Here is a 26,971-nt window from a genome sequence, read left to right on the forward strand (position 1 = left end):
TCCCAAATACCATTTAATGGGAGGGATACGCTGATAAAAATAGGAAGGCAGGAACATTCTATCGTGAGGATCCTTCAAGGGATGTACCCCGGGGAATCCAAACAGTGGGACTGGAGGGACGAAATCAAAGAAAGGATGAAAGAGGCAAGCCCCAGAGGGAACATCAAAGAACTAATGGATTACACTCAAATAGAAGGAGAATTGTATAAGAGACTGCCAGGAGGAATACTGTCCAGATGTATTACCGAGAAGGAAGGAAAAGCGAAACTAGAAGAATTACACGCCCAGGCATATGGAGTTGCAGAAAAAGTCAGCCTGTACAGAAGAATGCAACGCATGGGATATTACTGGCCAGATATGGACAAGCAAGCAGCAATCATACAAGGGAAATGCCAGGAATGTCGCTTGGCAATTGATAAAGAAGAAAGCTACGCTATATTTATTGCAGAAGATTGGCGGGTTCCTTTCATAGGATACCTGGCTCAGGGGATCCTGCCAACCGACAGGGAACTAGCCCACAAGCTCAAAAAGCTAGCATGCAGGTATTTCTTGCAGAACCACATTTTATTCAAAAAGGGATACCATGGGGATCCCCTCAGGTGCCTGGGACCAAAGGAAGCTAGAGAAGTAGTCAGAGAGGTGCATTCTGGAGATTGTGGAAGTCACCCAGGAAAGAGAAGACTGTATAAGCAGTTATTGTTGTTGGGATATTACTGGCCAACGATGAAAAGAGACTCTGAGGAGCTGGTCAAAACATGTCATGCTTGCCAAGTCCTAGGAGATGCAATTCACACTCACCCAAATGTCCTACAGGATATGACAACGCCATGGCCCTTTCATACTTGGGGGCTCGATCTCATAGGGCCCATAAATCCTCCATCCAATGGTTATATATGGATCCTGGCAGCTACGGAGTACTTTACAAAATGGGTAGAGACCATCCCTTTGAAAAAAGCTACTGGAGCAGCTGTGGCAAATTTCATTCGAGACCACATCATTACAAGGTTCGGGATCCCCAGAAGATTGATCAGCGACAATGGAACCCCATTCATAAACAAAGATATGAAGGGATTAACTGAAGCATACCACATCAAGCATGGAAGATCTACCCCATACTACCCGCAAGGAAACGGCCAAGCTGAAGCCACTAATAGGGTAATATTAAAGATCCTGAAAAAAATGAAGCATGAGTATGGAGGAAAATGGAGTGACCATCTGGCAGATGTGCTTTGGGCATGCAGAAGCTCTGTAAAGACAGCCACAGGATTCTCCCCATTCTCCCTGGTTTATGGAACAGAAGCCATCAGCCCCGTGGAGTTAATCATTCCTACACCAAGGGTAGTTCTGGAGGAAAACCAGGGAGAAAGTGAGGACGCAAGCAATGAAAAAAGGCTAGCAGATCTAGAAGGAGTAGAAGAAGAAAGGGAACTGGCTAAGAAAAGGAGCCAGAGATACCAGCAAAGAATGACCAGAGCATATGCACAAGCAGTACGCCCAAGAGTGTTCAGTAAAGGGCAATTAGTGCTAAGGATGGCGGAGCACGTGAGGAGGAACCTGCCAGGGCCTTCCAAGTTCACCCCAAAATGGGAAGGACCCTACATCATCAATGCAGCTCATGAAAGTGGGTATTATTACCTTGCCAAAGAAAATGGAACAGTCCTGACAGAGCCCATAAACGGGAAATGGCTGAAGCAATATTATGCATAAGGACAAGGGGATCCCGGTACCTCAGGGTCCTTTCACCAGCTCCACTATCTGCTAAGTTCTTTTTATTTTGTCTTTTTTTAGCCTTTATCATGAATTCTGGTCTAAGATAATTTTGTTCAGGAACATGTGATAGATTGACACTTTGTGGTCAATACTGCACCAAAAGACTTTTCTTTGTTCCTTGAAAATGACTATGTTTTAATGAAATTCCTGTTTCTTTAACATTTAAGTTTTTCATACTGCAAAAAAAAAAAAACAACCAAGTTTGGATAAATTTGAGGAAGGATACCTGAGTCCAAAAAAAAAGGGAGAGTATGTAATACCCTTTTACATATGGCCCAGGATTCACCCCACAAATGATTTCAGATATCCCACAAACAATTCCAAGTGCATAGGTCTAGGATCACAGGATAAAAGCAAAATATCTAGGATACCTGGCCTAGCACTTGGCAAAAGGGGAACCTGTCAAAGTTCATGAACTGGGACCGTATCAAAAAAAAAATATATATATGAGAAGGATACCAGTGTACCCAGTTCAGTACTTGCACAATAGATTACCGGGTACCTGGACCAGAATTTACAGTGAAACCTGTGAAGACCATGGTCCAGGACTCAGGAAAGAAAAGAACCATAGGAAAGAAAAGGCAATATACCAAAGAAAAAAGGCAGATTCACATACTGAAAAAAAAAAAAGCAGTCTTGAAACACAAAAGAGAAAGCAAAGAGCAGGACAATGTTCAAAAAGAAAAACTTATACAATCCCAAATTGTTTATGTAAATCTAAAAAAGAGGCTAAGGAATGAGCCCGGCCAACAGGGAGGCATCCGGAGGAATAACAGGCACAGCCAAAGTAGAAAGGATCCTCTGCCGCTTGACCTTCAAGTCTTGTAAAACCTTGTGAGCACGAGCCAAAGCTTCCTCAGCAGCAGCTATCTCAGTGTCTATACTCTTGAAAGATTGCCTCTGAAAAAACATATGAGCCAGCAGACGCAAGTGATCCAGCAGAAAAGACAAATTAAACTTGGCCTCTAGAAGGTCTTGCACCACCCCTCTCCACTCCAGAAGCTTTTCTTCAGACAAGGAATCTACAGAGGAATTCCTTAGGGAAATCAGCACAGCACACAGCAACTCCATTAAAATATTGCCTAGAAAGACGCCTCCCCTGAAGCCGCTGGTGAAATCCCCGTGACTCTTAAGCAGACTCTCTAGCAGCGGCAGGCCTTCCACAGGAACAGAGAAACGCAGGAAGCTGCCATAAGAAGACCCAAAGACATGGAAGTGGCTAGCAGGAAGACTGTTGAATTCCAAGAGATCAAAGCGAGCCAGAAAAGAAGAAAGCTTTGAATCAAGATCTGAGGCAGTCATCTTCGAGGCATCCCCCATCACTGTGTCACCACTTGCAGAAACAGGGGGACTTGCAGCCTTTTGCTCTGGACGAAGGTCAGCAACTTGAACAGGTCTCACAATTCCTTCCGGAATAACAGGCTCAGAACCTGCAAAGCCTGCATCAATATTCAAAAAAGAATAGAAGAAAAGAAAAGAAAAAGAAGAACAGATTTAGTCTTAAAAAAAAAAGGGGGAGAAAAAGAAGAACAAACCGGTTCCAGCTTCTTGGGGCAGAGCCTCTTCTTCCTGATCTCCTGACTTCCCCGAAGATTCTGGGAAGGAACATAAGGCAAGTTGAAGAAAAGGTGAAGGACCAGTGGCAAAGTGGCTAAAAGAAGGGATAGATGCAGGGGGCTTCGCCATAAAAAAAAAGAAAGGAAGAAAAGGGAAACACGATGGGAGTAGCTTGCACTCACCTTCTGAGCTTTCTGATTCTAAAGAAGAGGCAACACTGGGACCAGATTTCTCACTGGTTTGACCTAAAAGGAAAAGGAGGAACTCAAGAAAAAAAAACTGGAAAAGAAAGAAGAATATAACGCCATTCCAAGGAAACAAGGATTACCTGTTTGTTTGGATAAAGGAGTGTCTCCCAAAGCACCTTTATCTGACAAGGACTGAGGAAACACAGTCCTAATAGGACTAGGAGTACGCTCAGGACGGGGACTTTGAGATAACAGAATCCCAGAAGCTTTGGGATCCTGAGAATCCTGGGAACCTTGCACTGGTTGCCCGGTTTCCTCAGCTGGGTCATCAGTAGGGGGCTCCTCCCCCATGACAGGAAAAACAACGGAAAGAGTTGTAATAACTTCCTCCCCCAGAGCCTTGTCAGTCATAGGAGGGGATACCTCCACCTAAAGGAAGAAGAAGAGGAGAAGGCAGTGTCAAAAGAAAGACAGCAGGAAATGCAGACAATACAATGACAGAACAAAAGGGAAAGAACAAAAAAAAGGGAACACATACCACGTCGTCTCCAGAAGATTGGCTCTTACCCGTCTTGGGATCAGACTTGCGCTTGGACTGCAAGGGAAATCACCACTCGTCAGCAAAATAGAAACAAGTGCAACAAAAAAAAAAGAGAGAAGAAGGAAAGAAGTCTTGCCCTTCTCTCTCTCTCTACAGATTCTCTGGAAGTCTTTTGCTTACTGCGAGTACGCCCAGAGGGTCCTAAAGGAGGCTGGGATACCAAACCAGAGGATCCTAAAGAACCATGGACTGAGGCAGTCACAGGAACCTGGGGAAAAGAAGGCTCTACCTTAGTCTTCTTCCGGGTCCTTGAAACCAAAGGTTCCCTGACATCCTTGCCTTCCTGAGGTGCCAAGTGTGCTTGAGATTTCCCCGATTTCCTTTTTTTCGCCTCAGAGCCTATCTCCACACCTCCTGTACTTTCACCAACATCAGCAGCTTTCATTTTCTTCGACTTGACATCCTTACCTTTACTCGGAGCAGTGGCAGCACTTATTGTCTCTGTTGCACCCCTTTTGATGGGCACCCCAGAGGAAGCACCAATGATGAAGCTATCACCTAGCCAGGTCTCAGGAAAATCCTGTCCATAAACCACCCAACCTCCCCTGGAGGCATGCCACTCTGCAAATCCAGTCTTGCTGCTTGCAGCAGCAGAAACAATCCCAGCAGTAGGAAGGGATAAACGCCTATTGGATGACGGAGCAGAAATAATGCTAGGATTCGGGACATCCCGAACTGTGCCAGTGCCAACATAATCAACAAAGGACTTTTGCACTCTCCTCCAATAACTCGTATAGCCACTAGAAGCAAAGACTCCTCTTTGGGAGTTAGGCACTGCAAATTGGGGGCTCCTCCGCGACCAATAAGAAAAGGCTTGCAGCCTCAAGAAAGGATCCAATGAAGGAAGGGATGGCACCACATCCTTAAAAACTGGAGGAATGTCCTGATCAAAACCAAATTGTCGGAGCACCCGGTGTGCTGAATAATGAGTATATTTTGGGCCACTTGAAGAAGGCACAGGAAGCCAGGAAGGGCTAATGCAGGCAAGATAAGCCAGACTGCCCTCATCACCACGGCGCAAGTCAAAGGTATTACCTGTAGAAGATAAAAAAGAAGACAACACAGAATCACACGCAAAGCCAGGACCAAACTCACGAGGGGATCTCCAATATAAGCTCCCTGCTTGGTCAAACAACTCCACAAGATTGAGGCCACCACCCTTTAAGCTAATCCAACGAAAAATAATGGGAAAGGCATCAGTAGAATTGCCACAAAGACCCTTCACTATGTCGGGGGATCCTTGGAACTTGTCTTTCACAAACTTCAAATTCCTGCACTTAGCCAAAGTAGCTGCAGAACGGTCCCACATGAAAATCTGAAGAATAGCGCAGTGAAGAGACGAAGTGATCACATAACAGGAGTCACCCTCAGCCTCATCCCCATGAAGCTGGTCCAATTGAGAGTAAACGTGACCCAAAAACAGAGGGGCCAAAGGATACTGGGTACCTCGAGCCAACTTGATTGCCAACGGAAAAAACGAAGACTTAACTCCGTACCCAGGGAACTCACTAAACAAAAATTTACTAAGCCAAAAGGCCAGGAAACCAGCCCACCTCACTTCCTTATCTTTTTCACGAGAGAGGGTCATTACCCATCTCCCCATCCTAGCCGGTTTACCACCAGAAGAAGCGGCGCGACCACCAAAGTGACCAAATAATTTTTCTTCTACCACGAGATCCTCATCAGAAAGGTTAATATCAAAGGGATTCTCTTCACCAAACACTGGGAGGAGGAAGTTATTAACCACATCCTCTAAGGTGATTGTCAATTCACCAGTAGAAAAGAAAAAAGTATGAAGGGAAGGGCACCAACGACGTACCAGATGCCTGAGCCCTTTAGCGTCTCTGAAGCCCTCGAGGTTTCTGGAAATAGCCACTGCCTTCAGGATACCGGCGCGCTCCAAACGACCCACAAAATCAGCATCAGACAGTTCCTTGTCTACCCATATAGGCCAGCCCTGAATCTTTCCTGGAACAAAATCGAAGAAAATAGGAACCGCTTCTCGGATTCCTTGTCTGATCTGGAGATCAAAAATCTCTCTAGGGTCAGGAACTTGGGCGGAACCAGCGAAACCCGCTTAACCAGAAAACATCCAAACGTGAGGGGATGGAGGTGCCTCACCATGAGATATATGAGGAAAAAACAAACTGAGAGAATACCAAGGATCCCGTAAAGGGAAGGCTAGACGCTCAGTAACCTCGTGAGAATCACTCGGAGCAGAACCAGAAGAACCTTCGCCCTCAGAAGGACTGGGAGTACGCTCTCTCCTCTTTCGAGAAGAAGAAGAAGCCATCGCAACAACACACACTATAAAAAAAAAAGATTGAAAGTGCGAAAGGGAGAAAGACCAGAGTAACAGAGAAGAAGAAAAAGAAAGAGAAAGAGAAACACAAAGAGTGAAAAACCCAGAGAAGCAAAGTGATAAGGTGAAACGGCTACAATAAAGGCGCAAATAGCAGTTGGGGAAAACAGTTTATGGAAAGACGCGCCAGTTGCCAAGAAATTTAATTTGAAGTGATCAGCAGTTATTAATGAGGAATAACGGGAAACGAGAAAAGTGGGGAGAGGAGTTTTACCTCAAATACCCAACTGCCACGTCCCGTATAAAGAGGAAGCTGCGAAAGGTAGTAATTATAAAGGAATGCAACACGCAAAAAGGGAGGTGATTAAAAAACAGCAGAAAAGGGCCGAGATCCCAAGTAAAAAAGAAAGGGAACCCAGTAGAAAAAGGGGATACTACGAAGATCCTGGGAAACCTAAATCACTCACGCGTGGGTTTCAGGCAACCCACGAGCTCGGGGGGCTAAATGTTGAGGTCCAAAAAAGGGTTACAATAAAATAAGCCCAAAAGAAATGGAAGAGCAAGTCAAGCCCAAAAGAAATGGAAGAGCAAGTCAAGCCCAAAAGAAATGGAAGAGCAAGTCAAAGCCCAAAAGAAAAAAAACCAGGCTAAGCCCAAAAGTAACAGGAACGGATGACCCATGGGGAGATAAAAGGAAAGCCAGAGGATCCTGAAGCCCAGAAAAGGAAACAGCATCCCAAAAGAGACCACGGCAAAAATATAAAGAAGCAAGGATCCCCAAAACCCTTCAAGCACAAATAAAAAGGAAGACTGAGACAGATCGGTAGAAAGAAGACAGGAAAAGAAGAAAAAAAACAAGAAGCGCAAAACGACCTCTCATGACACAGACAGCAAAAGGGCCTCGGGGAACCAGGACAGGGAAGAAAGAATAGCAACGAAGGACTTTCAAAAATGGCAGAACAAGATTCCACCCAAAACGGAAAAGAGGAATACGCCAGAAATGAGGATACCGAGAAGGGCATACCTCAGCACGTCCCAAAGAGGATGGCCGACCAGAAGCTTTCGAAGGAATCAGAACCAAGAGAAGGAAAGAATGAGAGAAAACGGCAAAGGGACTTACCAAGGCAACAGGGACAGAACATGCTCTGTTTGCAAAAGAGCAAAACAGAGGAACCCGGGATACCCAGAAAAACTCCATTATAAAAGGAGGGGACGGGTTATGAAGAAGGCAGCGAGAAAAATAGAAAAGAAGCACAAAAAAAAAAAGAAATTCTCTAGGAAGAACCATTAGAAAAATCCACCCAGAAAGAAAATACTAAGGGAAGAACAAAAATACTGTTTTCCCGATATCCTGTAAAAGCCACTACTGCACATACTCGGATTCAACAGGAATCAAACTTTGCAAGTTTTGAAGGCTGAAATAGCCATTCAAGACTGCAACTTTTGAGCTTGATTGGACCTTGTATCACGTCCTAGTGAGCTTTCTGTAATCAAACAGACAATTTGTTAATAAAATACTGCTTATTAATTCCCAGGATCCCACTGCACCTTTTTCTTTATCGTTCTTTTTTTTTGCTAATCCTGTCTTTCTTCTGAATTTACGTTGTTAATATTTTGGCATTCTACAATATCCTCGTTTGTCATTTTTGTATGATGTCAGGAGTATTCTCTGCACCTACTTGACTCTTAAACAGCTCGTTAGCTGCGGTGAGCCAAGGCCCGGTCCACCAAATCCTCTCTTCCTTTTTTTTCATTTAGGCCCGGGATCCTTGGGCCTGAGTATCTTGAAAGAAAAGCACTCTCACACAGGTTCTGTACAATATCCAAGAAGGTCCAAGATTGGTCAATGACAAATAGCAGAGCAAGCTTGCTGGATTCCCATACCTCACGGGCGTGCTTACAAAACCACAACAAGTGGCTAGTTGTTTCCCCAGGTTGACCACATAAGACACAAGCATCATTCTCGATAATTTTCCTTCGTATGAGGTTATCCTTGGTGGCTAGGATATTCCAGCCAACTTTCCATGCGAAATGTCTAAGCTTGTGAGGGAGTTTCAGCTGCCAAATACTTCTCCACACCCGTTTGCGCATTGAGGCATTTGAGCAATCTCCCATGTTTTGTTCTAGCCTTTCCTCGTAGGCTAATGCATATGCCGACTTGACTGAAAATTTACTAGAATTATTAGCAGCCCAAATCAGTCTATCACATCTGCCAGTTGAGCTTAATGAAATACCCAAAATAGCTTAAGCATCCTCAACATAGAAGCACTATTTGACCAACTCCACGTCCCACTCAAAGGCATCTTTGTTTATGAGATCCTTGACCAGAGCAACATGTGGACTCGGCTTTTCAGGAGAAACCACCATGTAGTTGCTCGGTCTTGGCACCCATTTATCGCACCACACTCTAATGTTAACTCCATCACCCACCTGCCATCTAATACCCCTTCGCACCACCCCTTGAGCTGCCATAAGGCTCCTCCATGCATAGGACGGGTTTCTTCCCATGTCAGCATCCACAAAACTACCATAAGGAAAATATTTAGCTCTAAAGACTCGGCAGAATAGGGAAGAGGTGTTTGTTTGCAACCTTCATCCCTGTTTCGCTAAGAGAGCTATATTGAAGAGTTTCAAGTCGTGAAAGCCCAAACCTCCTCTATCTTTTGGCATGCACAGCTTCTCCCAACTTAACCAAGCTAATTTCCTCTCCTTATTTGCTTGGCCCCACCAGAACTGTCTAGTTGTCCCAGCAAGTTCATCGCACAGATTGTTTGGCAAGAGAAAACAGCTCATGGTATATGACAGCACCGCTTGTGCGACTGCCTTAATTAAAATTTCTTTGCCGGCGCTAGTCAATAATTTTTCCTTCCAGCCAGACACCTTGTTCACCACTCTCTATTTCAAGTGAGCAAAGGTATTGGACTTAGATCTCCCAACTAGAGAGGGTAATCCGAGGTAGGTTTCATGAGGTTTGATCACATGGGCTCCGAACATGGTTTTCACATCTTCTCTTATCCCATCATCCGTGTTGGGGCTAAAAAAGAGTGAAGTCTTGTTTCTGTTTAGTTGCTAGCCCAAAGAGGCTTCATAGACTTGTAACAATCGTTGAATCTCAGCTGCATCCTCCCTTGTTGCTCATCTAAAAATAATACTATCATCGGCAAAAAAAAGGTGCAAAACTTTGGGTCCCTTTGCTGAGGCAGCCACCCCTTTAAGCTTTTTCTATTAGACAGCATTGTGTATGAGTGTAGAAAGGCCCTCTACCCAAATGAGGAAGAGATAAGGAGACAATGGGTCTCCTTGCCTTAGCCCCCGAGTTGGTTGTATCTTACCGCAAGGATGTCCATTAATTCTCACTGCATAGGTCACCAAAGACACACATCTCATCACTATGGAAATCTAGTCATCACGAAAACCCTAATCTCTTCATTATTTGTTGCAAGCAAACCCACTCAACTTGGTCATAAGCCTTGCTCATGTCGAGCTTTAGAACCATTTCACCACATTTACCCTTCTTTTTTTTGTTTATATGGGTCATCATCTCATGGGCCATAAGTACATTATCAGTGATAAGTCTTTCTGCCACAAAAGCGCTCTGATTCTCACAAACAATTTCCTGCAAGACAAATTTCATTCTGTTTGCCACCACCATAGAGGCTAGCTTATATGCCGCATTGCGTAAGCTAATAGGCCTATAGTCTGTAACCCTCTCCGGATTCTTGGTTTTAGGGATTAGTACGATATGGGTATCATTAAAGTGTGGAGGAGCAGTGCCATGGTTAAGAAAATCTAAAGCAGTAGTAATGACAATAGATTTAACTATAGGCTAGAAATGTTGGTAAAAAAGGGGAGGCATACCATCGAGTCTGGGCGCTTTTAAGGGATGTATCTGCTGAAGAGCCTTCTCCACCTCCTGTGCATTAAAGTTTCTAAGCAATGAAACATTCATCCTGTCAGTGACTTTTGTGTGAATGGCCTCAAGTAGCTCCTCCTCCACTACTGGTGACGAGGATGTAAACAGCTGTTCATAATAATCAAAAAAAGTCCTGCCAATTTGTTCCTCATCCTCCTGCCAAGTGTTATCAAAATCTAGCACCCTATTTATGGCATTTCTTTGCAACCAGTTAGAAGCTTTTGTGTGGAAAAAGGTGGTGTTCTTATCACCTGCACTCAACCAATTGTTTCGAGACCGTTGGTGCCACATATCCTCCTCCACATACAGCCACCTATTCAACTCCTTCTTCATGGCATGAATGGCCTCTAAGGCCGACTCACCACCCCTCATATTCTCCAATAACTGAAGTTTACTTTGCAACTTGGAAATCTGTTTACCAATGTGGCCTAAAGAGTGTTTGTTCCACTCGGTTAGTGAAGCGCGGCACTCCTCCAAACAACGAAGAAGTGGCCAGTTCGTCCCCAAAATTCTACCTCTTTCCCAAGCATTAATGACCACCTCGGAGCATCATTCGTCCCTTAGCCACAATGATTCAAATCTAAATAGCTTTGTCCTCTTTTTCCACTGTCCTGTTGATTTTGCATTCTTGAGAATCAGCATGCTGTGATCGGACACAGAATTGGCCACATGGAAGAACTTTGAAAGTTCAATTATGTGTATAAACACCCTTGAACGTTTAGACCCCCAAATTACAACTTAACCAATACAAGCATTATGTCAAACAACTAGTGTGCGAAAAATGAACATAAACTATAATATAGAATTGGAAAAACTATCTAAGCCAAATTAAAATCACAACCCACAGCAGATAATAAAAAGGCAAAGATAAAAGGGAAGGAAAATGTAAACACAAAGACAACACGCGATGTGTTATCAAAGAGGAAACCGAAGCTCTTAGCGTAAAACCTCTCCGCCGCCTTTCAAGCGGTAAACAATCCACTAGAAAATGTAGTTGGGATACATGGACAGCAATAGACCCTCCAAGCCTAATCTACCCAGTGCACCTAAGCCCTCCAAGCTTCTTGCTCCAACAAGGTTGCGCCGAACCTTTTTCTTTTCAAGCTTCCCGGATTCCGCTATTAGACCGTAGCATCAACCAATGTAGATTGGTTCCTTCCTAATTGCTTTCCAAAAAACCAAACAACCCTCTCACAGTAATGAATATGGTAAGAACAAGGTTTTGGTAAAAAGCCTCTCAAGGATTTGACAATGGAGAGGAAGAGAGTTGAGGAATTTGAAGAGACTCTAATGTATAAATTGTAGGTGAATCAATCTTATTTTTTTTAGGATTTCTCTCTCAAAATTCTCTCTGGAAGCTCTCTTTCATTTGTGGGTATAAGGGGTATTTATACTGGAGTGAGAGAGGAATGTGAAACGTCAGGTTTTACAAAACAGGGGTGGCTCGCGGCTTGACCTCACGACTTGACTGAGTCGTGAGATCCAGTTGCGAGATAACCGTATGGCCAGTTGTCATGTTTTGTCCTGTAGTGCTCCAGCTAGCATGACTGTTCACCTTCTGGCACGCTTGGCACGTGTACTACGTCTGGCAGCTTGAAGCCGCGAGCCACCCGCGAGAACAAGCCGCAAGTCTCTGTTTTCTTGCACACTCTTGAGCAATCAACACTCTATCTCACTCACTACCCTTACAACAAACCCACCTAAATACAGGGTTACTAAATGCTGAAATACAATCAAATTTGGCACAGAATAAAGCCAATAAAATGGTTGATTAAATTCAACCTTACAATCTCCCCCTTTGACTATTCCGTGACAAAACCCTAAAACAGACTCTAAACTTAACATGTGAGTTGGGAACAGTTGAATAAAACTCACTCACACCTAACACTAGAAGCTGTGAAGCACTTGAATCATAAGAACATGAAACTCCTGAAACACAACAATACACCATGATCATTGTATGCAGAAAAGTATGAAATGCATATGAAACAAGCTTAAGGTGATCAAGCAAAGATGAAGTGAAGTATCAAATCATGGCTTGATCAACCAAGTAATCACCACAAGGTAGTGATCACAATGTTCATTCACACCTGGAATGAAAACTTTAACATACAAGTTAACAAGAACAAAGCAAGATACTTGTATGCCCAACACTCAACCAATGCATAATACACTAAGTATATGCATCTAGGAACAATCCTACAAGGGCACAAGAGTGACAGTACATAAATCAAAATGCAAGACATTTAGATAGAGGTACTGATATAATGAAAGCATAAAAGGCTGCATTAAGCAAGGTATAAACCATAAAGCTTACAGAATATGCATAAAACAAAACCCTAAAAGCTTACATAAGCAACATGGGTACAAAACAAAATATAACAATATAAACTGAATAACATCAACAATATATATAAAAGATTAAACCAAGATTAGAAACAAGAATACACCAAAACCATAGTGTATCAACCCATATAAACAAAAAAAACAAAAAACATAAACCAATAAGTTTAAAGGTTAAGACTTAAAAGAAGAGTATGTGTGAACTCCCTCTATCACTATGCACACTTCCCTTTGAACTTTCTCCCTTTTATTGAATGCTATATCTCCCCCTTTTTGGCACGAATAGCTAAAGGTTGTCGTCCAACTTCTGTTGAATAGCGTCAAGCTGATTCTCCATTGTCTCGAGTCGCATTTGAACATGGTTGTTTGTGGAGTAGAGAAGTGTCACCATCTCATCAATGCGTTTTTGAATATTTTCAAGCAAACTACCCAGTCTGTCAGTTTGAGGATCAGTCTGGGCTTGCGGAATGTTGGCTTGTGAAACTTCAGGAATAACACACGAAGAAGGTGTGGTATGTACAGGTGTCTCTGACTCAGGAGCAGATGTAGTAACCGGAGAGATGTGTGCACTCTTTGGTGTTTTAGAGGAGTGACTTCTGCTAGCTTGAAGAGTGTACATGGAAATAGGACGCTGACGGGTCAACATTTTTCCATCTGTGGGAGGAACAACTCCTTCACGAAGAATGAGCTTCATGATGAGACTGTAAAATGGAATAATTTCTCGAGCTACAGTTCGAACCGCGGTCTACCTCATGGTGTAAAAGATGTGAGCACAAATATCAAGAGGGGCTCCTGTAATAAGATCACAAAGGAATTGAGCTCTCCCAAGATTTATGAATGTAGTGTTGGACAGTGGGTAGAGATTAGTGAACATGATCAACTTCAGTGTGGTCAGCTCTGGTGCAAACTTTGCGGTGCTGATGGATGTGCCTGTATTGGATACTTCATGATCAGAGCCTAGGATTTGTAGAATGTCTTGAATCTCTAGAGTTCAATCATCATACAGAGTTAGTTCCACATTTTGAGGTCTAGTGATGCTGAGAACATCTGCGATGGAGTTTGGGGAAACGCCAAATTCCTTTCCTCTGACCCAAAAAATAAGTTCAACTCCAAAATCACTTGCATTACAGAAGCATTCCTTAACCAGTTTATCCATTGGATTGACAAAATTCCCAAACAAGTTTGCCCAATCTCGTGGCTCAAAGATTCGAGGGATAAAAGTGGTTCTTAAGGTGTTAAATTCAACCACCCGTTCCACTATAGGAGTTGACTTGTCAAAGACATTTGAGTAGATGTGTGAGGTAAGCGGGGTTCTAAACCTCTCCTCATTGGAGTCTTGAGATGACTGTGATGAGAGTCGAGTCCTTTTAGCAACTGGGGTTGCTGGATCGTCAGCAACAATGTCTTTACCCTTAGAGGATCGACGAGACATCTGCAAGAGAGTAGTCCCACAGCAAAGAACCAAAAACAGCACCACATAAGATGAATATCAACATGATTCAATGCAATTAAGAGTGAAAACTAGAGAATTTAATACACAAATACTAACTTAAGACAGTTCAGACCCAAACAAACCACCATCAATACTAAAGTGCACAATACGACAGGTGCAGCAAAATGGTGAAAGTGTAATAGAGCATAGAGAGACACAAATTCAGAAATAGTTGTCAATGAGACAGTCTACCATGACCATGATATGCAGAAAATGACAACATTTGAACATTAGGAATGGATAGCAAAAATCAGACCATATAATCCAAAATAAAGCACATGGCAGTGAGACATAAAGACACAATAATATGAGATAAGTTATCCAATGCCATAAGCATACTGCAATACACACACAAATGGATGGAACAAGTCGCAAAAAGTACCAAACCCATATATCAAAGAGTTTAAAAATCAACAACAGGCAAATAATAGAACAAAGGAAAAAGCACAATGTAATCAATCAACATGAAAACGGATGAAATCAACAATAAACACAACTAGCCATACCTATCAAACAAAGAGAGGAATGTTTCGAACACAGTATCTATCCAAATGGCAAGAAAAACATTCATTAAGCAGGGAAAAAGAGATGAGGAAAACAAGACCCATACCTTTTCTTGATGATTTTGAGAAGAGATGAAGCACCAATGAAGTTTGAAAATGGGTACACGGAGTGTTTGGGAAGGAGATAGTTGAGAAAGAAGATGAATAGTCACAAAAGTTCAAGGGAAAACTGAAAAAGATTTAAAAACTGCCCCTATTTTAGCCAAACACGCGTTTTTTGCGACTGAGGTGAGTCGCCAACAAATCGCCAGGTCAAGCCGACAGAACATTCAAAGACAAAAATTAGATAAATTTTTCTAAGTGTTTTTCACGACTGGAAGGTCTACCCGCGAGGGAGTCGCGAGCTGAGCCGCGAAAATCTCTAAGTAACCCTTGCGACTGGACCTTCCACTCGCGAACAAGTCGCCAATATTAACCCGCGAACTCGCGACTGAGGCCCGCGACTTGACTAACCCGCGACTGAGTCGCCAAAACAGAGCAAAAATGAATTTTTGAAATTTTCAAATTTTGAGAACAAAATACTTTCCAAAAACACCTAAAACATTCAAAAATTTGATTGTGCTTGAATTAACAAAGATTGAGCATGTGAAAACACATTTCATCAAGTACAATTACATAAATAAATATGGCATTTATTGAACATAAACTTGTGTGTTGTGTGTAGATATTAACAATGAGATAGTCCTTAGTCTAATGTGAAGTTTCAATGATCAATTCAACCAAGGCATACACAATTAGCACTAGATCATGTGATCCATCTCAATTATAGAAATATGTATATATGACCTCCCACAAAACTTGATAACATATTTTGGAGCTTTACATTTGACTCCACTTTCATTCATAACATTTGATCTTTTTGATCCTTTCGAGAAAAACCCCTCTCATTGTGAGAGTGATAATAGATATTTCACCTTGATGAGATAGTCTTTGGCTTTTTGAATAAACATTCACTTTAATTTTAGGTCGCTTACCCTTTTTCCTAGTCGAATACTAGAATGTGCGACAGGCTTTTGCAGCTCAATATCTCTTTTCATTTGGAGATTTACATTTGGTGAGCTCTTTTTAGCAAAAACAAAAATAAAGAGTGGGAAGATATATAGACACAAGTCTATGCATGTCTCAAGATCATCATAACCATTCACTAATCATTCATGACAAGTTTGAAGATCTATTTACAATAATCACATAGATTTCAAGATTTCTCCCACAGTGATATGAGTGCAATGAAACAAGCTATGCTCGAAAATGCACAAAGCCATTAGTACAAAGGTACAAGGCAAAACATGTTTTGAGACAAAAACTCAACAATGTCAATCAAACTTTTAGATTTTTTGATTTTTATGTAATTTTTCCTAGTCGAATACTAGAATGTGCGACAGGCTTTTGCAGCTCAATATCTCTTTTCATTTGGAGATTTACATTTGGTGAGCTCTTTTTAGCAAAAACAAAAATAAAGAGTGGGAAGATATATAGACACAAGTCTATGCATGTCTCAAGATCATCATAACCATTCACTAATCATTTATGACAAGTTTGAAGATCTATTTACAATAATCACATAGATTTCAAGATTTCTCCCACAGTGATATGAGTGCAATGAAACAAGCTATGCTCGAAAATGCACAAAACCATTAGTACAAAGGTACAAGGCAAAACAAGTTTTGAGACAAAAACTCAACAATGTCAATCAAACTTTTAGATTTTTTGATTTTTATGTAATTTTTGGATTTTTGACGCAAGAAGAAAAGGATTGAAAACAAAAACAAAAACAAAAAATATGCACAAATAGACAAACAAACAACCATCAACATAAACAATAAGCAAACAATCAAACATCGTCATAAAGCATAGGAAGTATTAATGCATGGACATGTTGTAATGTTTATGCATAAGTACCCTTTTTCACCCACATGTCACTTGCATTTGGGGTGATTTCCTTATAGGATTGGGTACGGGAGTTAGGGCTTTCAAACCTTCGTGAGAAGCTTTCCAAGCAGTTGGTGAATGCACCAATCATCTTCATCATGTTCATCATTCCGGGATCACCATTTTGATCTCTCGATTGTTCACTTGCCCAATTTCTTCTATCATTTCTAGGTCCTCGTGACCTTTGAGGAGTTGCACTATTCTTTGCTTTCAGCTTTTGGCAATTTGGTCGAGTATGCCCTTGAAGTCCGCAGTGATGACACACATAAGCTGATCTAGGACCTTTTTGTGGTCGTGGACGGGACTTGGCTCGAGATTCAGACCTGCCCACAGATTGATTACTGGAATTCAACAACCGTTCATTCCCCACATTTCTCTTCTCCTCTATCTTGGGCTTCTCAGCAATAAGACCAACATCAGCTGATTCTTTAGCCTTTATAAACTTCACTTCTTTAGTGACATTTCCAGATGAGCTACTTCCTCCGGTATATCCCAACCCGGATTTTTCTGAAAAGCACTTTTACGATGAAATAACATCATCTAGCTTCTTGTTGGTGACCCTCTCAATTTTAGCATTTGCTTGCACAACCTCTTGCTCAAGAAATCTCACTTTTGTGTAAGCTTCTGATAGCTCACCATTCAGTGTTTCTATTTCACATTTGGCCTCCCTATATCGGATTAGGAGACTTTTATAATCCTCCTCTGCCTTCTTCATTTTTCTCACAGCTGCTTTGGCCACCCTTGTGTACTCACCCGACTTCTCCAGGAGTGAGTTATAATTCTCTTGAAGATTGGTTGTGCTTTCATCTTCTTCAGCATCTGATTCTTCAACAATTCCCAGTGATTCTTCATCACTATGTTCTCCAAGGTCTCGCACAAGTAAATTCAACTCATCTGAAGACTCAACATGAGCAATAGTCATAAAAGCTAAGTAGTTCCCCTTTCCATCATAGCTTTCTTCAGATTCTGAGTCGGATGAATCCGAGTCACTCAATGTCGTGGCATACACTTTGCCTTTTGATTTCAAATAATTCGGACATTCTTTCTTAAAGTGTCCATGCCCGTTACATTCGAAACAAGTGACACCTTGTGTAGGTTGGGATTCTTTTCCATCTTTCTTTTTGAATTCCCTTTTCTCCCTTCCTGAACTTTGGAATTTTCCTTTATCACCAAATTTGCCATTATTTTTGAATTTCAAGAATTTTCTGAAATTTTTTACAAGGTAAGCAACATCTTTGTCAACCACATCTTCTCCCGATGAGTCATGATCTTCCACCTTCTCATTAATGGTCTTAAGAGCAAGAGATTTACTCTTCCGTTGATTGGGCAGCGACATCTCATAGGTCTGAAGAGAACCAACCAGCTCCTAGACTCTGATGTCATCAAGGTCCTTGCTCTCTTCAATCGCTGTCACTTTAGCACGAAAACTTTCCGACAATGATCGAAGGATCTTCCTTACAATTTTAGAGTCCTCCGTTTTCTCTCCCAAATTGAACTTGCTGACAATCACCTCATTCAGCTTGCTATAGAAAGAGTCAAAGGACTCATCCTCACTCATTTTTAACTCCTCAAACCGAGTGGTTAGCATCTGCAACTTAGTGTCTTTTACCTTCTTCGTGCCTTCGTAAGTGGTCTCCAATATCTCCCATGCTTCTTTAGCAACGGTAATGTGAGAGATCCTCTGAAATTCATCTGGAGAGATACCACAGAAAATAACATTGAGTGCTTTACTGTTAGCATTAGATGCAGCAAGTGCTGCCTTATCCCATGTGGATTTGGCTTCCTCAGGCCTGGTCCAACCTATCTCAACAGCATCCCAAACATACTCATTAATGGAACACAGAAAAACTCTCATGCGAACTTTCCAAAAAGCATAATTACTACCATCAAAATATGGAGGTGCATTTAGGGATTGAGACCAATCCATCTCAAAAGGGAGTCAAGGATCACACAATGGTAATGAAACCACAAGATGTGTACCCGCTCTGATACCAATTGAAAGTTCAATTATGTGTATAAACACCCTTGAACGTTTAGACCCCTAAATTACAATTTAACCAATTCAAGTATTATGTCAAACAACTAGTGTGTGGAAAATAAACATAAGCTATAATATAGAATTGGAAAAACTATCTAAGCCAAATTAAAATCACAACCCACAGCAGATAATAAAAAGGCAAAGATAAAAGGGAAGGAAGATGCAAACACAAAGACAACATGCGATGTGTTATCGAAGAGGAAACCGAAGCCCTCGGTGTAAAACCTCTCCGCCGCCCTCTAAGTGGTAAACAATCCACTAGAAAATGTAGTTGGGATACATGGACAACAATAGACCCTTCAAGCCTAATCTACCCAGTGCACCTAAGCCCTCCAAGCTTCTTGCTCCAACGAGGTTGCGCCGAACCTTTTTCTTTTCTAGCTTCCTGGATTCCACTACTAGACCGTAGCATCAACCAATGTAGATTGTTTCCTTCCTAACTGCTTTCCAGAAAACCAAACAGCCCTCTCACAGTGATGAATATGGTGAGAACAAGGTTTTGGTAAAAAGCCTCTCAAGGATTTGACAACGGAGAGGAAGAGAGTTGAGGAATTTGAAGAGACTCTAATGTATAGATTGTAGGTGAATCAGTCTTGTTTTTCTTTAGGGTTTCTCTCTCAAAATTCTCTCTGGAAGCTCTCTTTCATTTGTGGGTATAAGGGGTATTTATACTGGAGTGAGAGAGGAATGTGAAACGTCAGGTTTTACAAAATAGGGGTGGCTCGCGGCTTGACCTCGCGACTTGACTGAGTCGCGAGATCCAGTCGTGAGATAACCGTATGGCTAGTTGTCCTGTTTTGTCCTGTAGTGCTCCAGCTAGCATGACTGTTCACCTTCTGGCACGCTTGGCACGTGTGCTGCGTCTGGCAGCTTGAAGCCGCGAGCCACCAGCGAGAACAAGCCGCGAGCCACCAGCGAGAACAAGCCGCGAGTCTCTGTTTTCTTGCACACTCTTGAGCAATCAACACTCTATCTTACTCACTACCCTTACAACAAACCCACCTAAATACAGGGTTACTAAATGCTGAAATACAAGCAAATTTGGCAGGGAATAAAGCCAATAAAATGGTTGATTAAATTCAACCTTACAAACTTAGTTGTAGGAAACATGACTGTCCAATCCGTCGAAACAAAAGCTCTATCCAAGCGTTCACGGACCCACCCTTTTGAGCCAAGTCTTCGACTCCACGTGAAGTCCGACCCATAGTAGCCCAAGTCACGTAGTTCACACCTATTAATGGTGTCCCGAAACAACTTCATTTGACCCTCGGGTCTTGCGCTACCTCCCTCTTTTTTATTAGCATGAAGAAGCTCATTGAAGTCACCCATGATCACCCAAGGGAGATCGCATTTGTTATTGAGATTCCTAATCAGTGTCCAAGACCTAAAAAGTTATTAATACATAACGAAATCGTCATTAATACATGACCTAAAAAATTATTAATACATAACAAATCTGTCATTAATACATGACTTAAAAAGTTATTAATATATAACTTAATCGTCATTAATACATGACCTAAAAATTTATTAATACATAACAAATCCATCATTAATAAATGACCTTAATAATGGTCATTAATACATGATCTAAAAAGTTATTAACACATAACGAATCTTCATTAATACATGACCTAAAAAGTCATTAATACATAACGAATCTGTCATTAATACATGACCTTAAAAGTTATTAATACATAACATAATGGTCATTAATACATGACCTAAAAAGTTATTAATACATAATGAAATCGTCATTAATACATGACCTAAAAAGTTATTAACACATAACTAATCCGTCATTGATACATGACTTATAAAGTTATTTAAAGGCATAACATAATGACCTCAAAAATGGTTGAAAGTTAACACGTCAAGGATACGACAATTAAGAAATATAGCATCAAAATATTCGAACATGAAGCAAAATATTGCCAAAGCAAATAAAATAAACATGCTCAAAACAAGTGAGCCCAAGAGATTGTTTCTTAGATACTAAAAGCAGGAAATATAAACTTACTCAAAACAAACGAGCCTATGGAATTGTTTTTCAAAAGCTAGAAATAAAAGAAGTGTTTCGAGTAGGATTAGAAGGAGACAGATCCAGTGGAGCCTCAGCAATGACAACAGTATCATCTTCCATCCTATCATCTACATTACTAGCTACCTCATCAGTTTAAAGACAATCTGCCAGAATCTCCTTCTCAATCGCCTCCATGTCAAGAGTAGAAAGGTCAAAACCTAGATGATGTTTAGCCATGTACTTGTGAAAAAGTTCAAAACCTTCCACATAATAGTCATACAGCTTATTAGAATATGCGTCAGACTTCTTAAACTTTTCAACCACCTTAAAGTCAATTTTTTGAAAAATAAGCGTAGCATCTTCGATTTGCTTATCTTTCAGCCTAGAGAAATCCTTCTCAATCTTCACATCTTGCTCTAGAACTTTCACATGATCCTGAGCCTAATTCACCTCGTCAAAAAGTGATGTAACCTTAGTCTTCAACACTTCATTCTCAGCAAAAAGTGCTTCCACCTTGGACTGGGCAACTACGTACTTTTCCTCATAGTCCAAGTATTTCCCAAAAAGATAAAAGGATTCACCCAACACCTTGAGCATAAAAGGTTAGAAGAAATCAAAAGAAAAACCTTCATGCAAACATATCACAAGAGTAAAGAGCAAACCTGCATAACCTTGTGAACATAAGAAGACACTAGTTCAGCAAAAAGTGTTGTTGTCAGTGGTTTCAAGTCCTCGACAAAAATGAAATCATGGCCTTCACCACTACACAATCAACATCGTCCCAAAAAGTGCCAACCACTGCCCGATCTCGCCTTTTGCTTCGATTCACCTCAACAGTAGGCATAATCATTTCCAATGATGAAGTGGGTGAAGCAAGACTCTGGAAGGTCAATATGCTCAATCTTTTTAATAGCCTCAATGTTCTTTTTGGACGAAATTAGAAGGTTCAGGTCCAAGAAAGTGAAGAAAAAGAAACTGTGGAGATATGTGTTCGTCAAAATCAGAGATGCTCTCAAACAAACCCTACATACATGTAAAGGATTTTTACAAGGTTGAGAAATAACAAGCATGTGCATACACTGATGCATACACACACACACACACAAAGAAAATGAAGGACACACTAGACACAGGAGTGCCCCACCTACGAAGCAATTTGGGAGCATCTTTTGAATTTTCACTCGAAGTGGTTTCCCAACCATCACCAGGCATGAAGAAGAAATTAGTTTTCCACTCGCGAAGGGAAGAAGGGTAATCAAAAACTAACCTTGACTTTTTGTCCCAAGGTTTAAATTCCCAATAACCAAGAAGCTTGGATTGTCCTAAACGATAAAGATGTAAGAATTCTTCTACCTTAAGGATATCCCCTTCATTGGTAGATATCCACATCACCATTCAACATACAACTGTTCTTCATGAGTTGGGGACAAGCTGAGTAGGAGTGAGTTTTAGAAGAAGGAATAACTCTCTAATAAAGGGATGAATAGGAAAACGGAGGCCATTGACAAAGTCAGCCTCATAGAAGCAAACTTCATCAGGAAAATAAGAGCAGACTTTGTCACTAGCATCAGGAATCCTAATTTTAATAGAAGGAGAAAATTGGAATCTATTCCTAATTCTAGATTCATCTTTCTTTTTGAGAGTGTAGAGCACCCTTAAAGCTATAAAAGGGGTTTTTTGAGAAGAGACCTTAGAAGCATTGTCTTGTTCAGATGAAGATAAACTTGTTTCAAGCTCACTAGATCAAACTTCCCTCTCACCAAACATCCTCGACAAGATTTGGGCAAAACTCACCGACCGATGAATCAGTGGAAAAAGAAAAACCAGAATATTCCTAAAGGGAAAATTCCGCCCCACAAAAAACCAACTTGGGAACATCCCTTACCTTGAAAGTCAAGAAAACCACACAAATGAGCAAAAAAGAAGGAAATAGAATGGCAATCTAGCCTAATCGAAGAATAGTCCACCATAAAAACGAAGAGAAAAAAGAAGTTTTGAAGAAAAGACTTACCATAATCTCTAGAAGTAGTAAAGAAGAGGAGAGCTCCAAAAAACCAAAAAGAAAAAATTTGATGGAAAAACGTGCGCAAGAAACCTGAGAGGCAGCTCCTTGGTACGACGAGGCAATCTTAGCCTTACACATGTCACGAGGACAAACAAAACGTCATCTCACAATAAATGCGAGTACACGGAAAATGAAGAGACAAAATTTATTTTATTCCTATCTTGTCACATAGACAAAGACATGAATAAGGGGCAACTGATGAGTCCAAATTCTAACGGCTTCGTCAATCATAATGGACGAACCCAAGATACATTATGCATTTATGGCAAGCATTTATGCCAAAGAGTAATAGACGGAGCAACGAGAAAGAAGACGTTAGACAAATCAAAGCATCAGTTTGTAACGTATTAACCGTTACAAATGAGAATAAATGTAGAGATCCGTTGTTCATTAAAGATAAGATGGCTATAAAGGCAGAGAGAAATAGAACCAAAAGATACATAATTCTCATCCCAAAAACTACTCCCAAGTTAAATTATTTTTACGATATATTTAATTTCATTCTAACTTAATCATTGATTATTTTTACGATATATTTAATTTCATTCTAACTTAATCATTAGAGGGTTTTTGACAAACATCACACCGGTTTATTTCTTTCTCTCTATTTCATATCTTATTGCAGGTTCGTCTTTAGACAAATCCATCCTCATCGTCTGTTGACATAGACGAGATCTCAATTGACGATTTCATGCATAATCAATTACCATTGCATAGACCTCCAATAATTGGGTTGTGCTAATTATGCATCGTGGTTTATCATGCTCCTTTTTTTATTGCAATTCTACGAAGGATGATAATAATATTATAACTTGAAACCCAACTTTGTGCGATTCTAGTCATCATATGTTATTGCCGTTCCACATGTCAAACATGAGCCCTTACTCTTAAGAAAATATGTGGTTGACATTCTACGCCATAATTGCTACAACAACCCAACAATATCCAATAAAGATATTGAAATTAAACTTGGCCGAAAGATTAAACTTAAGACTTACGTCAACATTCTACAAGGCATTTTCTCCAAATTTGAAAATTATAAACAAATTTGTCAAAAAAAAAGAAAATTATAAACAAATTGTCAACGCTGGAATGCTTGATTATAGAGGCTTTTTTGCCATGTTCAGCCACCTTAAGCCCCAAAATTCCAACCACCAAATGAAAAATACTTTGACATTTTTTCATAAATTGTAATATATTTTACATATGGATTATGGAAAAATTCAGCTACAATCAGAAAAATGCAAGAATTTCCTACGCGGGTACATATTAACACAAGGAAAATCTAACACAAGACGTTGTTGGATTACCTACACCTTCCTAATACACTTCAGATTGTCCACCAGAAGATCAAATAATTGAGATGCCAATTATCACCACCAGTATATAGCATGCCTTCTTTTCTCTGTTTCACTTTGATCCAAAGCTCCACTTTGGTGAATTGCTTGCTAAATTCTAGGACTAATTATAATCCTCATAAGAACCCAAAAAGAATTGTCTCCCACATGTGCACAAACACAGACAAAGATTGCCTGAGCCCACACATGCTGAAGTATTTGGTAATATTTTGGTCTATATAATAGACCTACAATGAATTAAAATATTGTTTGGGACCACAAAGGTGTTCCCATTTGAAGTGTCTCTTTTTTCTTGATTTTTGACCAATCGATTAAAGTGGCTTTTGTAGATACATGAACATGTCCTGCAAAGGTGAGAGCTGGTCCATTTGGTACTGAACTTGTGGGGCAAAAGGGTCCTCAGCGAAGCTATCCATGTAATTGTACTGAAAATAATCAAACGCATTGTCTATGTCATTGTCATTCCATTTTGGCTCACTTTGGACCTCCTTTTCCCATGCAACTTCCGGGGACACCACTTGCTCCGAGCAACTCGTGTCCGTGTGCAACACCGGCACCGAATCCGAAGTGTCCATGTGTAATTGGTCATTGCTGATCATTGGTTGTGTCACTGTTGTGTTCTGCCTAGACACCATGATTTTTGGTTTTTGCTCCTCCTCCTCTATTTCTGCGAACTTTTCCATTTTTTGGTCCAATGGTTGATATTTCTCTAGTGTGCCTTTCTTGTTGTAGATTCGACATAAGACCCAATCATCAAGCTGCAATACAAAATAAATTCTGTCAAACTTAGCCATTAAGATCTCAATTTTATTGAACATTATATAAAGATTAATCTCATTTGAATTGATACGGTTAGGTGTAAGGCAACCTAAAAATATCGTTTTTGTACCTAACCCAATAAAATAGTCCAACCATATTGAATATCAGATAAAATAAAAGTTTAGTCAGGCTCATTCTGTGGTCCATAATGTGCATATACCATCCCATTTAGGCTAATAATTTTGTAAAACGAATAAAAAATCATTTTCTTTGATAAAAGCATATGTCATGGATGATGAAAATAGATTTGAGTACAACATGAAAAAACGTTTATTATATGAACAAATTTGACTAGTATCAAAAACCAGTAAAATTTTCAAAAATTGCAGATTAATTAAAGGGAAGGAAAAAGAACATACCCTCAAGTTATTCTTTTTGCCAGCAGATCGATCCACATTTGCAAGACGATATTCATGCATGATCCAGTTGGTTTTGATTCCTCTAGGGGCTTTGCCAGCATAGAAAACAAGTGCTTTCTTAATACCCAACGGTTTGGGCTTTCCAATGGGCTTGTCAGCTCCGGTTGCCTTCCAATATCCGGCTCCTGCCGCCCGGTTTGGCCTTGAACCGTTTGGATATTTTCTATCCCTTGGGGAAAAGAAGTACCACTCCTTTTCTCCATAAAGAGCCATTTCTGCAAAAGATCAACAAGAACCAAAAAAAATCAGAACCACCCAAATTATATTTCAAGAAGTTCTATCTAGATTCTAGGCCCAGATGTAGATTTTTTAAAAATAAAGTATAATATCCACAACAAAAACGAATTAAAAAGTGAAAATTTTGCAGCTTTTTTCTGATTTCTAACAATCTATCAAGTGGGAAAATTAAGAAGAAAATGAAGAAATTCAAGTAAATTTTTTCCAAATTCAGCAAACCCATTTCCCAAAACTGAAAATAAAATCCAAAAATTTTAGTTATTGGTTAGAAAATTCAACACCCACCCCCCATCCATAAAAAAAAGTTGATCTGTTTTCCAATTTCAGAAGTTAACAATTTTAAGAAAATTGAAGTGAGATTAAGCAGACCTATGTCCCAAAACTTGACCAAAAAAAAAAAAAAAAAAAAACTCAAAATCTAATATTTGATTGGTAAAAGAAAGAAGAATCTGGAAATTAAGGTTACCTGGAAGCTGCCATGGATCATACTTGTAAAGATCAATCTCCCTAATAATAGGAACAGCAAGAGGCAGAGAAGCACATTTCCTACACAAATAATGATTCACCAACTCCTCATCTGTTGGGTGAAATCTGAACCCAGGTGGTAACTCTAACTCACTCGACATATCCACTTAACTTTTTTTTTTCTCTTCTCTTCAAGCTTGAATCAAACTAGGCCTCTCTCTCTCTCTCTCTCTCTCTCTCTGTTCTTGTTCTTCTTCTTGTTCTTCTTGGTTGAAAACAGACACTGCTTGAATGAAACACGAAGCATACACAAGGTACACAATGACTTATATATAGAAGAGCACAAAAAAAAAAAGGGACGCCAAGAGGAATAAGCACGTGGGGGTGTGTTGCAAGGTCGTATCTAGAACTGAAAAACGTGCTGACCGCAGCCAGGGAGAGAGAGGGAGTAATTAGTAATTACAACTACATGCGTCGACGGTCTAATGGGTTCTCGACACGTGTGCATGTACCTGCTTTGTCTTTTAAACTTCTGTCACTGCTTCCGTCACCTATTTTGTACTTTTCTTATAGTTAAAGTCGGCGGCTCAGCTCAATGGCCTTTGGAGATCGTTGACGGTCGGGTCAGCACTGGACCCTTGCCCTCCAAGGTATCAATAGTTTGTGATCCCATGTAAATCTAATGATGGCTCCAGAAGTTCACACTAATCACTCTGTGCTTAACACTAAAGGAGACTAATTAAGGGGTAGTTAAGTTGCAATTGAGACTACTCATAATCACTTATAAATCAAGATTTATCTAATAGACATTTAATGTAAATATACACTCAAACAATTCAATCAAATTAAACCCATACAATTATTTTGTAGTAATGTTACATACCTAACA

At 40.4% G+C, this 26,971-nt stretch overlaps 1 protein-coding gene across 1 annotated transcript; it reads right to left on the bottom strand.

Moving 5' to 3' along the window:
- Window positions 1-23,946: 23,946 nt before the first annotated feature.
- Window positions 23,947-26,390, bottom strand: LOC115973450 (NAC domain-containing protein 2-like). Its single transcript, XM_031093712.1, has 3 exons — window positions 26,084-26,390; window positions 25,321-25,595; window positions 23,947-24,900 (listed from the first exon to the last, which is right to left on the bottom strand). The coding sequence occupies exons 1-3, from the start codon at window positions 26,241-26,243 to the stop codon at window positions 24,454-24,456; spliced, it is 882 nt and encodes a 293-aa protein (XP_030949572.1). The 5' UTR covers window positions 26,244-26,390; the 3' UTR covers window positions 23,947-24,453.
- Between the last annotated feature and the right edge of the window lie 581 nt (window positions 26,391-26,971).

Source organism: Quercus lobata, unplaced genomic scaffold (assembly GCF_001633185.2).
Source record: "Quercus lobata isolate SW786 unplaced genomic scaffold, ValleyOak3.0 Primary Assembly Scq3eQI_179, whole genome shotgun sequence".
In the NCBI taxonomy this organism is placed as follows: domain Eukaryota; kingdom Viridiplantae; phylum Streptophyta; class Magnoliopsida; order Fagales; family Fagaceae; genus Quercus; species Quercus lobata.

Coding starts and splice junctions, on each gene's coding strand:
- LOC115973450 (XM_031093712.1), bottom strand. CDS start 26,243: ATGTCGAGTGAGTTAGAGTTACCACCTGGGTTCAGATTTCACCCAACA. Junction 25,596..26,083: donor TGATCCATGGCAGCTTCCAG/GTAACCTTAATT, acceptor GATCTTTTGCAG/AAATGGCTCTTTATGGAGAA. Junction 24,901..25,320: donor GCAAAAAGAATAACTTGAGG/GTATGTTCTTTT, acceptor TTTGTATTGCAG/CTTGATGATTGGGTCTTATG.